The sequence below is a fragment of the Cricetulus griseus genome, chromosome 8 (assembly GCF_003668045.3).
Source record: "Cricetulus griseus strain 17A/GY chromosome 8, alternate assembly CriGri-PICRH-1.0, whole genome shotgun sequence".
NCBI lineage: Eukaryota > Metazoa > Chordata > Mammalia > Rodentia > Cricetidae > Cricetulus > Cricetulus griseus.
The window spans coordinates 83,984,762-83,997,746 of record NC_048601.1 but is presented as its reverse complement, the minus strand read 5'-3'; the positions used below and the strand labels follow the sequence as shown (position 1 = coordinate 83,997,746).

At 39.6% G+C, this 12,985-nt stretch overlaps 2 protein-coding genes across 2 annotated transcripts; both read left to right on the top strand.

The window, feature by feature from the left end:
* Positions 1 to 1,641: 1,641 nt before the first annotated feature.
* On the top strand, positions 1,642 to 5,787 carry LOC100766897 (putative vomeronasal receptor-like protein 4). The gene is given in 2 exon segments (XM_027429751.1): positions 1,642 to 2,576; positions 5,691 to 5,787. Coding segments are annotated over 2 exon segments (1,032 nt in total).
* A 2,644-nt stretch (positions 5,788 to 8,431) lies between these two features.
* On the top strand, positions 8,432 to 9,899 carry LOC100767189 (tudor and KH domain-containing protein-like). The gene is given in 3 exon segments (XM_035449053.1): positions 8,432 to 9,212; positions 9,215 to 9,241; positions 9,244 to 9,899. Coding segments are annotated over 3 exon segments (1,464 nt in total).
* The last annotated feature ends 3,086 nt before the right edge of the window (positions 9,900 to 12,985 follow it).

Genomic DNA, 12,985 nt, shown 5'->3' with positions numbered 1-12,985 from the left:
TCACAAGAATCTGAGTCAGTGTAGCAGTTTTCTATTTCTCTATCAGAAAGCTGGTTTTAAAGTACTGAATTAAAATAATTTGATAAAATAATGACACTGGTAACCAGGGCAAGTAACTAAAATAGGCACCAAAGTAAGACTGCTGAATGAACCTGTAAAAACTGTCTGGGTACTGATGGCAAATGATAACATTGGGGACCTTCTGCATGGGAAGGAATCTCTTTGGAAAGAGAAATTCTAAAACAGGATTACTGTATGGTCTCCTTCTGCAAGTTCATGTTTGTCACAGTGTGTTGAAAATAGTGTTTGTCTTAGTGTTGTGTGTTCCCTCTTGTTGGAGGCTCCTGGCTCCACATCGTCAGATTACATCGTCTGTAGTAACTACAGGAAGCAGAAAGGTAAAAGGACAATTGCCAGGATAGGGGTGGTGGTAGGGAACAACGGAGAGGGGACAAGCAATAGAAGGTTACAAGCAGTCTGATCAGGGAAATCTGAAAATGGAGCTCCTTAGGGAAGGGGAGGAAGAAGAAGGTGGGAAGAGGGTAAAGCAGAATGGTAGGATACAAAGATCTGGTAAGGTAAATGGAGAAAAGGGAGCTCATTGGGGAGGAAGAGGGAGATAAATCCAGAAGAAGGTAGGAGGAGAGTCAAAGGTGAGAGCCAGATACAATTGATCTAGAAGGGACAATGGGGAAACAGGGAGGGGCTCCTTTGCGGGCAGCTAAATACACAATAAAGAGGTAGGTAGGTAGATAAAATAGCAATATGGATGGCTGGAAAATCTTTAAGGAATCATACCATTACCATTTACTAAACTACTCCCTAAATCCCCCCCCAAGGAAAAATAGTGTTTGTCCTGAAAGCTGGGAGTTAGTTCTTTAAACCTGGCCTGAAGTTCACAAAAGTTTTAAATGGATGGGAAGTAAATAGTGAGCCATCTAGGACCATTTATAACCACAATAGTTATAGAGTTAATAGGGTGTGGAAAGTATAGTAATGGCCTCCTATTGTATCTATGTCTTTAATTCAAGATCCTGGGAATGTAAGATTTCATGGAAAAGGTACATAAAATAGATGAATTGAGATAGACTTTGTGGATTAAAATAGTGGGATTATCATGAATTTTCACTGTGATTCCAATAAAATTATGAGTCAAAACATGGATAGTTACAAAATATAGCTTATTAAAATTATGAAGTCTGACTCACCTTGCTATTTATTTGTTGTGTGATTTTCCCCAAATCAACATAATTTTATTCAACTGTAAAATTATGATTAATATTTTGTTTGTCACTTCTATTTTCAGTGTTACCTATAAAACCAGACAATGTAAATCAATAGGATTTTATTTCTAAGCCATGACACCTAGGTGCAATACAGGCACACGAAGTGTACTTTCTGTATAGGATATGACTGTAAATGTTTTTACTATCTCTAGTATGCTGTATACTGGTAGATGCATGGAGAAGAATATAGAAATGTAGGCTGTGATATCCAGTCTGGAACATCAAAAGTTAATGATACAGATTCATCAAGAATAAGTAGGTAAAACAGAATGATGTTTAGGACATACTGACCTGTGAACTACAAGTTTGATGTGTACTCTATTATTTTTTCAGGTACATGAAATATGCTTCCACTATGATGTTAAGATGAACGCACTTTCCACATATGTCCTCATTAAAGAATGCCCTTTATTTCCTAACTGGACTTGGAGTCCTGGCCAATATGTTTCTCCTTTTTATCTACACTTTCATAATCCTAGTTCATAGATCTAAGCCCATGGACCTGATCTCCTGTCAACTGACCTTCATCCACATAGTGCTGGTCCTCACTGCAGGGGATATTGGGCTTTCAGAGGTATTTGAGTCACTAAACATTGAGAATGACTTCAAATGTAAGACAATTTTTTACATAAACAGACTGATGAGAGGCCTCTCCATCTGCATCACCTCCCTCCTGAGTGTGTTCCAGGCTGTCACTATTAGTCCCAGTACCTCTTTCCTGGCAAAATTTAAACATAAACTAAAAAAATACATGATCTATGCTTTCTTCTACCTTTGGTCTTTCAATTTGTCATTCAGTAGTAGGTGGCTCTTCTATGTTGGTGTTTTTGTCAATGTGAGTGAGACCAACCACATGAAGGTCAATAAATACTGCTCACTCTTGCCCATGAACTCTATCATTAGGGTACTGATTTCAATGGTGACAACCTCTAGAGATGTATTTCTTGTAGGAGTTATGCTGACCTCAAGTGCATACATGGTGATTATCTTGTTCAGACATCAGAGGCATTGCAAATATCTTCACAGCCTCAGCCGCCTGAGAGCGTCCCCTGAGAAAAAGGCCACACAGACCATCTTGCTGCTGGTGGTTGTCTTCGTGGTCATGTACTGGGTGGACTTCATCATCTCATCCACTGCAGTCCTGTTATGGATGTACCACCCAGTCATCCTGACTGTTCAGAAGTTTGTGATGAATGCCTATCCCACAATTACTCCTTTGGTACAAATCAGTTCTGATAACAGAATAATCAACATGCTGACAAACTTGTGGTCAAAGTGTATTGGATTAAGGTCTCTTTATTTCAGAGGATAGCCGGGTGAAACACAGGCCAGAGCTAGGTTAAGAACCCAGCCAGCGCCGCCAGAACAAAAGGGGGCCCGTGTCCCCACGTGCAGCCCCTTAAGAAGCTCTCTTATGTCATCCCGGCTTTCCTTCACCACGCCCTTATGGGCGAGTCCCTGGGTCCACCTGGTACCTGCCCCAGGACTATTGGGCGGGGCTAGGGTGACTCCCTACAAAAGTGCCTCAAGATTTTTTAAAAAGGGTAATTTTTCCTCTTCATTTAAAAAACAACAACAACAACAACTTATTAGCTGGGCAGTAGTGGAGCACACCTTTTTTCCCCAGCACTTGGAAGTCAGAGGCAGGTGGATCTCTTTGAGTTTGAGACCTGCCTGGTCTACAGAGTGAATTCCAGGACAGGCTCCAAAGTTACAGAGAAACACTGTCTCAAAAAACAAAAAAAAAAACCACTAATTATTTATTTTAATTTATATGAATAATTGTTGTGCCAGCCAGCTTGTGTACATTCCTGGCTCACAGAGAGGCCAGAAGAGGTCATAGTATCCCCTGGAACTGGGCATACAGATGGTTGGTGGGAGTCATGCTGGTGCAGCACCAATAATTTTTCCCTAAAACAGATTCTCCTTAAACTATTTAATAGTTCAAGTAGCAAATCAAGATTCTTCATGTGATTGAAATAAAATTTTCTTGTATTAACCATGTACATTCTTGTGGCATTTCTGCTGTCAAGTGCTATAGAGTCCTTTGAGTTCACTGTCCACCATAAGCTGGTATTTCCATGGAATTCTCTTACTCTCTTCTTTTTACTTTATATTGTAAATGTTCCCTTGATGCTGAGGTTACTGATATAGTCCATGTGCTAAAATACAAACAAATCTTTATAAATTCAAAAAGATTGAAACCATTCCTTGTATCCTATTTGATTACAATGCCATAAAACTTGAAATGGACAGCATACAAATCTCTAGTAAATATACAAACTCATGGAGATTAAACAACTCACTACCGAATGATGACTGGGTCAAAGAAGAAATCAAGAACAAAATAAAACCTTCCTAGAAATAAATTATATACAGCAAAATCTCAGGGACACATTGAAGACAGTCCTATGAAGGATATTCATAGTTCTAAGTGTCTACATTATACAAAAAACAGAAACAACACCAATAAATGGCTTAATGATGCAACTAAAATAATGTAAGGAAACAAGAACAAATAAAAAATCAAATCTCATAGAAAGTCACAAATAATAAAAATGAGAGCAGAAATCAATGACATAGAACAAAAATAACATAAAGAATCAACAAATATAAGAGCTGGTTCTTTAAGAAGATAAACAAGATCTAACAGAAATAGAGGACCCAAATTAACAGAATTAGAAGTGAACAAGGAAACATTACAACTGATCAAACAAATTAAAATATTGTAAGAGGATACTTTTAAAACCTGTATTCTGTTAATCTGGAAAACCTAAAAGAAATAGATGAATTTCTAGATTCAGCCAAACCATAAATATTGAATCAAGAAGTCAACAAAAAAGCAGACCAATAGCAAATGAGATTGAAATAGTTATAAAAGGTCTTCCAGCTACAGAAAAGGTCCAGGGCCAGATGTATTCACAGCAGAATTCTAACGGACTTTCAAAAAAGATCTAGGGCCTGTCCTTCTCAAACTGATAACAAAAGAAAGAGAGAAAATAAGATAAGAAACGGAAAGAACACTACCAAACTACTTCTGTAAAGTCAGTATCACATTAATACCAAAACCCGATAAAGATACAAAATCACAACAACAAATGAAAACTACAGGCCAATAGTCCTGATGAACAAAGACTCAAAATTGCTCAGCAAAATACTTGCAAACAGGATATAAACATGCTTAAATATTATAGACCATTACCAGCTTGGCTTTATAATTGCATTGCCTGATGTTTCAACATTCACAACTCTTTAAATGTAATAAATCACATCAATGGACTTAAGTACAAAAATCACATAATCATCATAGATACAAAAAATAGATGCAATTAACAGATGCAGAAAAAGCCTTTGACATAATCTAATCATGACTTCATGATAAAAGTCCTAACATATGTAGGGCTAGAGGGAATATATCTTAACATAATAAAAGCTCCTGTGGCAGTTTGAATGAAAATACCACCAAGGGCTCCTGCATTTAAATGTTTGGTCCCCAGTGAGTGAAACTCTTTGGGAAGGATTAGGAGGTATGGCTTTTTTGGAGGAGATGTGCCTGGGGGTGGGCTTTAAGGTTTCAAAAGTGCATACCAACTACAGTTTGCTTCCTCTGCTCTCTGCCCTCCTCCTCTCCTTTCCACTCCTCTCTCCACCCCCTCCTCTTCTCCCTTCCAACCCCTGTGCCAGCTTCTTATGGATAAGGGTGTAAAGCTCTCAGCTACAGCTACAGGTCTGTCTGCTTACTGCCATGATGATGATGGATTAATCTTCTAAAGTGATAAGCAAGTTCCCAATTAAATGCTGTCTTTTATAAGACTTGCCTTGGTCATGGTGTCTCTTCAAAGCAATAGAACATTGACTAACACAGCATATACAAGAAACTCACAGCCAACATCATTCATTCTAAATGGAGAAAAGTTTGAGGCAATCTCACTGAAGTCAAGAATGAGGAAGGAATGTCTGCTATCTACACTCCCTTTTGTATTGTGCTTAGAGAACTAGCTGGGGTATAAGGAAAAGGAAAGGAATTAAAGGAATACAAATAGGAAAAGAAACTTGGTTATCTTTATTTGTAGATGATATGATACTATACATTAATGAACCCAACATTCTCAAAAATTTTCTAGAAATAATAAGCCAGTTCGTCACTGTGGCAGCATACAGAATCAATTTGCACAAATCCATAGCTCTTCTTTACAACAGCAATAGAGAAGGAGATCATGGGCACACACCCATTTACAATAACTTCAGAGACAATATAAGGAATAACCCTAACCCTAGCCCTTTAAAACTCTGAAGAATGAGATAGAAAAAGACAGTATAAAATAGAAAGATATCCCATGCTCATGGATTGGTAGAATTAATATTGTGAAAATGAACATTTTCTTTTTCAAATTCTTTTTACAGATTTAATGCAACCCCAGTCAAAATACTCATCTCATTCTTTACAGAAATAGACAAACCTTTTCAAGATTCTTATGGAGCCACAAAAGATCTGGCATAGTTCAAACAATCCTGAACAAAAAGAATGGTGCTGGCAGATTACCATTTCAGAGCTACAGTTATAAAAACACTGTGTAATGGCATAAAAACAGACATTCAGGCCCATGGAACAAAATAAAAAACAAGCAAACATGACTGTACATATTCAGGCATTTAATATTTGTCAAATATGCCAAAACCTTGCTGGAGAAAAGAGCAACTTGAACAATTGGTGCTAGGAAAACTTATCTATCACCATGTGCAAAACTGCATCCAAACACTGAACCTATTAGAAGATAAAGTGGGAAATACCCTTGAATTAATTGGTACAGGAGACTGCTCCCTGAACATTACACTAGTAGCACAAACACTGAGATCAACAATTGATAAATGGGACCGCCTGAAACTGAGATGCTTCTGTAAGGCAAAGGACACAGTCAGTAAGACAAAACTGCAGCCCACAGAATGGGAAGAGATTTTCACCAACAGCACATCTGACAGGGGGCTGATCTCCAAAATATACAAAGAACTCAAGAAGTTAGTCTCCAAAACACCAAACAATCCAATTAAAAAGTGGGGTACAGAACTAAATAGACAATTCTCAATAGAGGAATCTAAAATGGCTGAAAGTCACATAAGAAAGTGTTCAACATCCTTAGCCATCAGGGAAATGCAAATCAAAACAACTCTGAGATACTATCTTATTCCTGTTGGAATGGCTAAAATCAAAAACACCAATGATAGTTTATGCTGGAGAGGATGTGGAGAAAGGGGAACACTCCTCCACTGATGGTGGGAGTGCCAACTTGTACAGCCACTTTGGAAATCAGTATGGTGACTCCTCAGAAAAATGGGAATCAATCTACCACAAGATCCAGCAATTCTGCTCCTAGGCATATACCCAAAAGAAGCACATTCATACAATAAGGACATCTGTTCAGCAATGTTCATAGCAGCACTATTTGTAATAGCCAGAAAGTGGAAGCAGCCTAGATGCCCCTCAACAGAAGAATGGATAGAGAAACTGTGGTACATTTACACAATGGAGTACTACTCAGCAGAAAAAAACAATGGAATCTTGAAATTTGCAGGAAAATGCATGGAACTAGAAGAAACCATTCTGAGGGAGGTAACCCAATCACAAAAAGACAAACATAAGATGTACTCACTCATATGTGGATTTTAGACATAGATTAAGGATTACCAGCCTACAATCCACACTGCCAGAGAAGCTAGTAAACAAGGAAGACCCTAAGAGAGACATACATGGTCCCCTGGAGAAGCGGAAAGGGTCACGTTCTCCTGAGCAAATTGAGAGCATGGGAATAGGGGGGCGGTAGCTATGAGATTGAGAAGGGAAGAAGAGGAAGGATGCAGAGGTCATGAGGGAGCAGAAAGTTTGAGTCAGGTGAAGAATAGAAGAAAGGTTATATGATAGGTAGGGTTTTAGTTGGGGGGGTTGTAGGGGAGGAGGGGAGGGAGAAGGGAACTGGGGTCATGTAAAACAATCTTGTTTCTAATTCAAATAAAAAATGATAAAAACTGCATCCAAAAGGATCAAAGACCTAAATATGATACTTGAAACACTGAAACAGCTAGAATGAATTTCTTATACATAGCATATCAGATACATGTGTAAGAATGGGCTTTCTGAATAGGACTCCATTTACCAAGGATTTTGGCTGATAAGTGGCAAGTGGAACTTAATCAAACTAAAAAGCTTCTGCACCACTAAAGAAGCAATCAAGCTTATGACAAGCAAGCCCAGAGAATGGGACAGAATTTCTGTCAGCTATACATGTGACAGAGGATTAATATCCAGAATATATAAAGAACTTAAAAAAAAACAAAGACAAAAAAACCCGAAGCAACAACAACCAATGAAAAAACAAAACAAAAGAAGAAATAAAAAAATCGCCCCTTTCCCCAAAAAAACCCCAAATAAAAACAAACAACCCATGCCAAAATCAAGCTGGGGAACTGAACAGAAAATTCTCAAAAGAAAACAAAAAACACTAGCTAAGAAATATATAGGCCGAAGTTTCTTTCCCACCCAGTCCCACAGCCGTTTAGTCCTAAATAAATATACAGAGGCTAATATTAATCATACACTGTTTGGCCAATTGCACAGGCTTTTTATTGGCTAGCTCTCTCTTAATTATTAATCTGTGTATCTCCATCCACCTGATCTTGGCTTACCAGTGATGCCCAGATCTCTTGCTACATAGCATCTCGTTTCTCCTTTTTCTCTTCCTAGAATTCTCTTAGTCTGGTAACCCCACCTATAATTTTTGCCTGGCTACTGGCCAATTAGCATTTTATTAAACCAATATAACAAATCTTTACAATGATCAAGAACATTATCCTACATAAGAAATATCAGGGGTCTTTTGTAGGTCAGGCAGGATTTGTTGCTGCTCTGTATTCAAGGCTGGCCTTAGAAACCCCTGATCATCTCTCAAGGCTGCCTGTGCAATGATTGGCTGCAGAGAGGGAGCGCGATTGACAGACTTCAAGACAGGCTTTGATTGGTGCCTCGGGGGCATGGTAAGCGGCTGCAAAATAGCTGCTGGCTTGGTTGCTGAGCCCTGGTAGCAACCAGGAAGAGGGGACAGTAAGGTGCAAGGCTAGGACACTGGACTCCGGACAAGAGAATACCCCAGAAAATGGCTACTTCATGGACAAGCCTGTCTAGTATTCAAAAAATAGCCTTGGGCCTTGGAATCCCAGCAAGTTCCGCAATTGTCCACATCCTATACTGCCGATACAGGGAGAGCAGAGAAGAACGATTGCCATTTGTTGGAGAAGACGATATCGAGATAGAGATGCGAATTCCCCAGGAGGCTGTGAAGCTGATCATTGGTCGACAAGGAGCCAATATTAAACAGCTGAGGAAACAGGCGGGCGCTCAGATTGACGTGGACACGGAGCATGTAGGCCATGAGCGAGTGCTGCTTATCAGTGGCTTTCCTGTTCAGGTGTGCAAGGCGAAAGCAGCAATCCATCAGATCCTGAGAGAAAACTCCGCGATGTTTGAGCAACTCTCAGTCCCCCAACGATGTGTGGACAGAATCATAGGGAGAGGTGGCGAGACAATTCTTTCTAGCTGTAAGGCTTCTGGATCCAAAATTACATGCGATAAAGAATCAGAGGGGAAGTTACTACCAATCAGTGTGAGAAGAGAAGAAGTGATGGAGCCAGGTGGAGCTGGTGAAGCAGCTTTATGGAAGAATACCGGTTCCAGCATGGGGCCAGCTGTACCCCTGGAGGTTCCTCTCCGCAAAGGTGCTGGTGATACGGTAGCTGCAGGACCAAAAGAAAGTTCCTGGGAGAAACCTAATGATGACAGTCTTGAGAATCCTGGTGCCCAGAACAGTCCAGAGAAGTCCATGATTGAAGTTCCCAGTCCTGACTTCATCTTCCATAAGGATGAGTACCTAGAAGGCTACCTGAACACCCTAACCACTTCTGGATCCAATCATTGGCTCCCACATCCTCCAACTGGATCAACTTCTCATTGAGATGACCCAGCACTATGAAAATAGTCTGCCTGAAGACTTAACTGTGCACGTAGGAGACATTGTAGCAGCTCCTTATTCTGCAGATGGTTCCTGGAATGGAGCCCAGATTCTTGGTACCCTGGAAAATGGGAACTTGGACCTCTATTTTGTGGACTTTGGAGATTGCTCACTGAAGGATCTCAGGGCTCTCAGGAGTGACTTCCTGAGCCTTCCCTTTCAAGCAATGGAATGCAGTCTGGCACGAATCGCCCCCTCAGGTGAACAGTGGGAAGAGGAAGCTCTAGATGAGTTTGAGAGACTTGCTCACTGTGCTGAGTCGAAGCCATTGGTAGCCAAGATCTCTAGCTATGTCCAGACTGGAATCTCAACTTGGCCAAAAATCCATTTATATGATACCAGCAATGGGAAGAAACTTGATATTGGGCTAGAATTAGTTCACAAAGAATTAGTTCCTGGAGATGTGGAAGAAGATGGAACTGTCCCAGATGTGTTAAAGGACATGGCCCCTGAAACAGATGCTTCTCTGGCCAGCATGCTCAATGAGGCCAAAAAGAGGCCTGAAGAGACACCACATACCCTATCCTGCCTCAGCTTATCAGAAGAAACTATATAGTGTTTTCTTATGTAGCCCAGGCTGTCAGCCAGGCGCTGGCAGTATATTTCCTGCTTCCTCAGTGCCCAGACTGCAGGTGTGTGTTAAAGGCCTGTGTTACTGTGAAGTTTTCAGAACTACTCATCAGTTATCATTTTCATTAAATAAAATGATTTTGAGTAAAAAAAAAAATAGTTCATCCTAGCAATTAGGGAAATGAAAATGAAATAGCTGTGAAATTTCATCTTACCTAATTCAGAGTTAGGTAACTATGAGTTCATGGTTACCCGGGACTACAAGAGAGTAAATCAGTCTAAAAGAGGAACAGCTCACACATTTAATCCTAGTACTAGAGAGAATATAAGGAGCTCACTGCAGTCTCAGAGAGCAGCCTGAGGCTTGGTGGAGAGCAGTGCAGTCTGGAGATGCAATCTGAGGTTCAGTGGATCGCCCCTTCGGTCTGAGCGTTGGTAGAGGTGAGGTCTCTAGTGGCTGGCTGCTTTGCTCTTCTGATCTTCAGCTTGAACCCAATATCTATCTCTGGGTTTTTGTTTTTCATGCTACACTCATCCCAGAAACTTCTCTTTGCAATAGATGGTGACTACTATAATAACCAACCAAACTGGAGAGTTGTGGAGCTCAGTTCCAATGGATACATCTATACAACTCCTCCACACAAAGGTCAGGGAGCATTGTGGAAGAAGGGGTGAAAAGATTGCAAGTCCAGAAGATCAGGAAGTTTGCTGTGAGGTTGTGTCTCTTAGTAATGTCAGAAGCTATAACTATAAAGTCTCACCAACCTGACTGCCTAAACACAAGCTGAACAAAGACAATAATAGACGTGTCAAAGTGAATGGGGGATAGACCATGAGACCTCCACCCTACACAAAGAACTGTAGGCAACTAAGGAGTGCTGAGAGCTGGACAAATAGTGTTCCCAAGGGAAGAACACACTAGTTGGTTATCCAATACCAAATGGTCAGCCCTGGAAACACATACAAATAACATTTTACAGGCTGAGCAGATTATATTAGTAATATATGCATATATGCATGTAACAACAATTCATGATAAAAGAGGCCATGGATTTGAAAGCAATCTAAGAGGGGTATTCAGGAGCCTTTGGATGAAATAACAGGAAATGATGCAATTTTATTATAATCTCAAAAAGAAAAGAAAAATAACAAATATAAAGAAAAAAAGACCTCAAGAATAGGAAAATGTTTCCTGGCTTTCTGCTCTGATAGAATTGACCATCAGTACAAGGGATATGTACAGACTTCGGAGCAAATAAAGATTAGTTTAGCTTTACATCCTATGAGCTGTCAGGTTTGTGACATTATTTTTCTAAAACTTAAGCCAATTCATGTTACTTTTCAGCTCAAAATGGTGCCATTTTACCCCATTTGAAAATATAAACTATCATAAGTCTTTAAAAGAGAATTAAAACTTATTGGTGAGGAGCCTATAGGATGATTCCGTATGTAGTGTTAACTATCTGATTAATAGGTTCCAGGGTCACCTGCCTCTGAGGGATTGTCTTGATTAAGATAACTGATGTCCAAAAACCCATATTGTCTGTGGGCAGGAACATTTCCTGGGCAGGGACACTGGTCTGTATAAAATGAAAAAAGCAAGCTGGGGCAGAGGGTTTTCTGCTCTATTCTTCTGACTGAGAGGGTCATGTGGTCAGCTGCTTCAGGCTCTCACTGCTCTGACTTCTCCTTCATGATGGGCCTACCTTGAACTATGAGCTAAAATCATTATTTCTTTCCTGAAGTTACTTTTCTTTTGGTATCTTATCATACCAACAGAAAAGGAAACTAAAACAGATGACAAAGTTTCTACAAAGCTCATTATAGGCAACTACACATATGTGACCAATAAAGGGTGTGTGTGTGTGTGTGTGTGTGTGTGTGTGTGTGTGTGTGTGTGTGTGGAAATGAGACAGGTAAGTTAGGATTGATTAAGGTTCTGACTTTAGCATAGGTCACTTGACATTTTACAGATTAAGATTGTTTACAAAGCCACAGAAGGTCCTTTGGATTCTCTGTTACATAACATCCTTATATAAACAAAAGTTTACATAAATTAAAAAGAATGATGTGTTACTAGATATCAATCCATGTGCCTACATGCGACATTGTGCTGTACTTCTGAGCTATGCTCCCAGTTCTGACTTTGCCCTTAAAAACTATTTTGTCAGAATGGCTAAGATCAAGAAAACAAATGACAAGAAATGCTGGTGAAGATGCAGGGAAAAGGAACCCTCGTCACTGCTTGGTGGGGTTTTGAACTAGTACAACCACTTGGGTAATCAGTGTGGAAAGTTTTCAAAAACCTAACAATACATCCACCGAGCTCTACAACCCTTTGCCATATATGGAAAGGACACAATATTCTGCTACTTGCTTAGCCATGTTCATTGCTCTTCTATTCATATTAGCCAGGAAACAACTATGGGACCACCCTATTTGGCCTTTAACTGGTAAATGGAAAGTGAAAATATACATACCTAAAATGGAATACTATTCCACTGTAAAGTAAAATGAAATCATGAAATTTTTAGGTAAATGAATAGAATTAAAATGTACTATATTTTCAAAGCTACACAGAAAAGCCTTGTCTGGAACTCCACCTGGCCAAAAACTGTACTACACTGAGTTTTGTAGCATAGACCCAGACAGACAACACTACATATTCTTTCTTATTTGCAGACCTTTGATTAAATTTATGATTGGGTATATAATTAGGAGTAACTGCAGAAGACAGAAAAATATAAAGGGGCCATATGTGGTTGGGAGAAAGAACTTGAGGTGAGGATAAGACACAGATATTATGAAGGCAGAAGGGGAAAAATGGGGTCAGGGAGGAGCTGAGGGTTAAATAGGGAGGGGGATGGAAAGATAATTCAAAGGGAGAAGGAGGAAGAGGAAAATAACAGTAATGTTGGAAAAAGCCATAGGAAAATATTTTACAAATTTACTTAAAACACCTGCACATGCAAAAAATATGTGTATCTAATATTTAAAATGAAGTTATACCTCATGGGGTGTCAATACTTCCCCCATAACCATAGACTAACAAAAACTTCCATACCTGTGTGG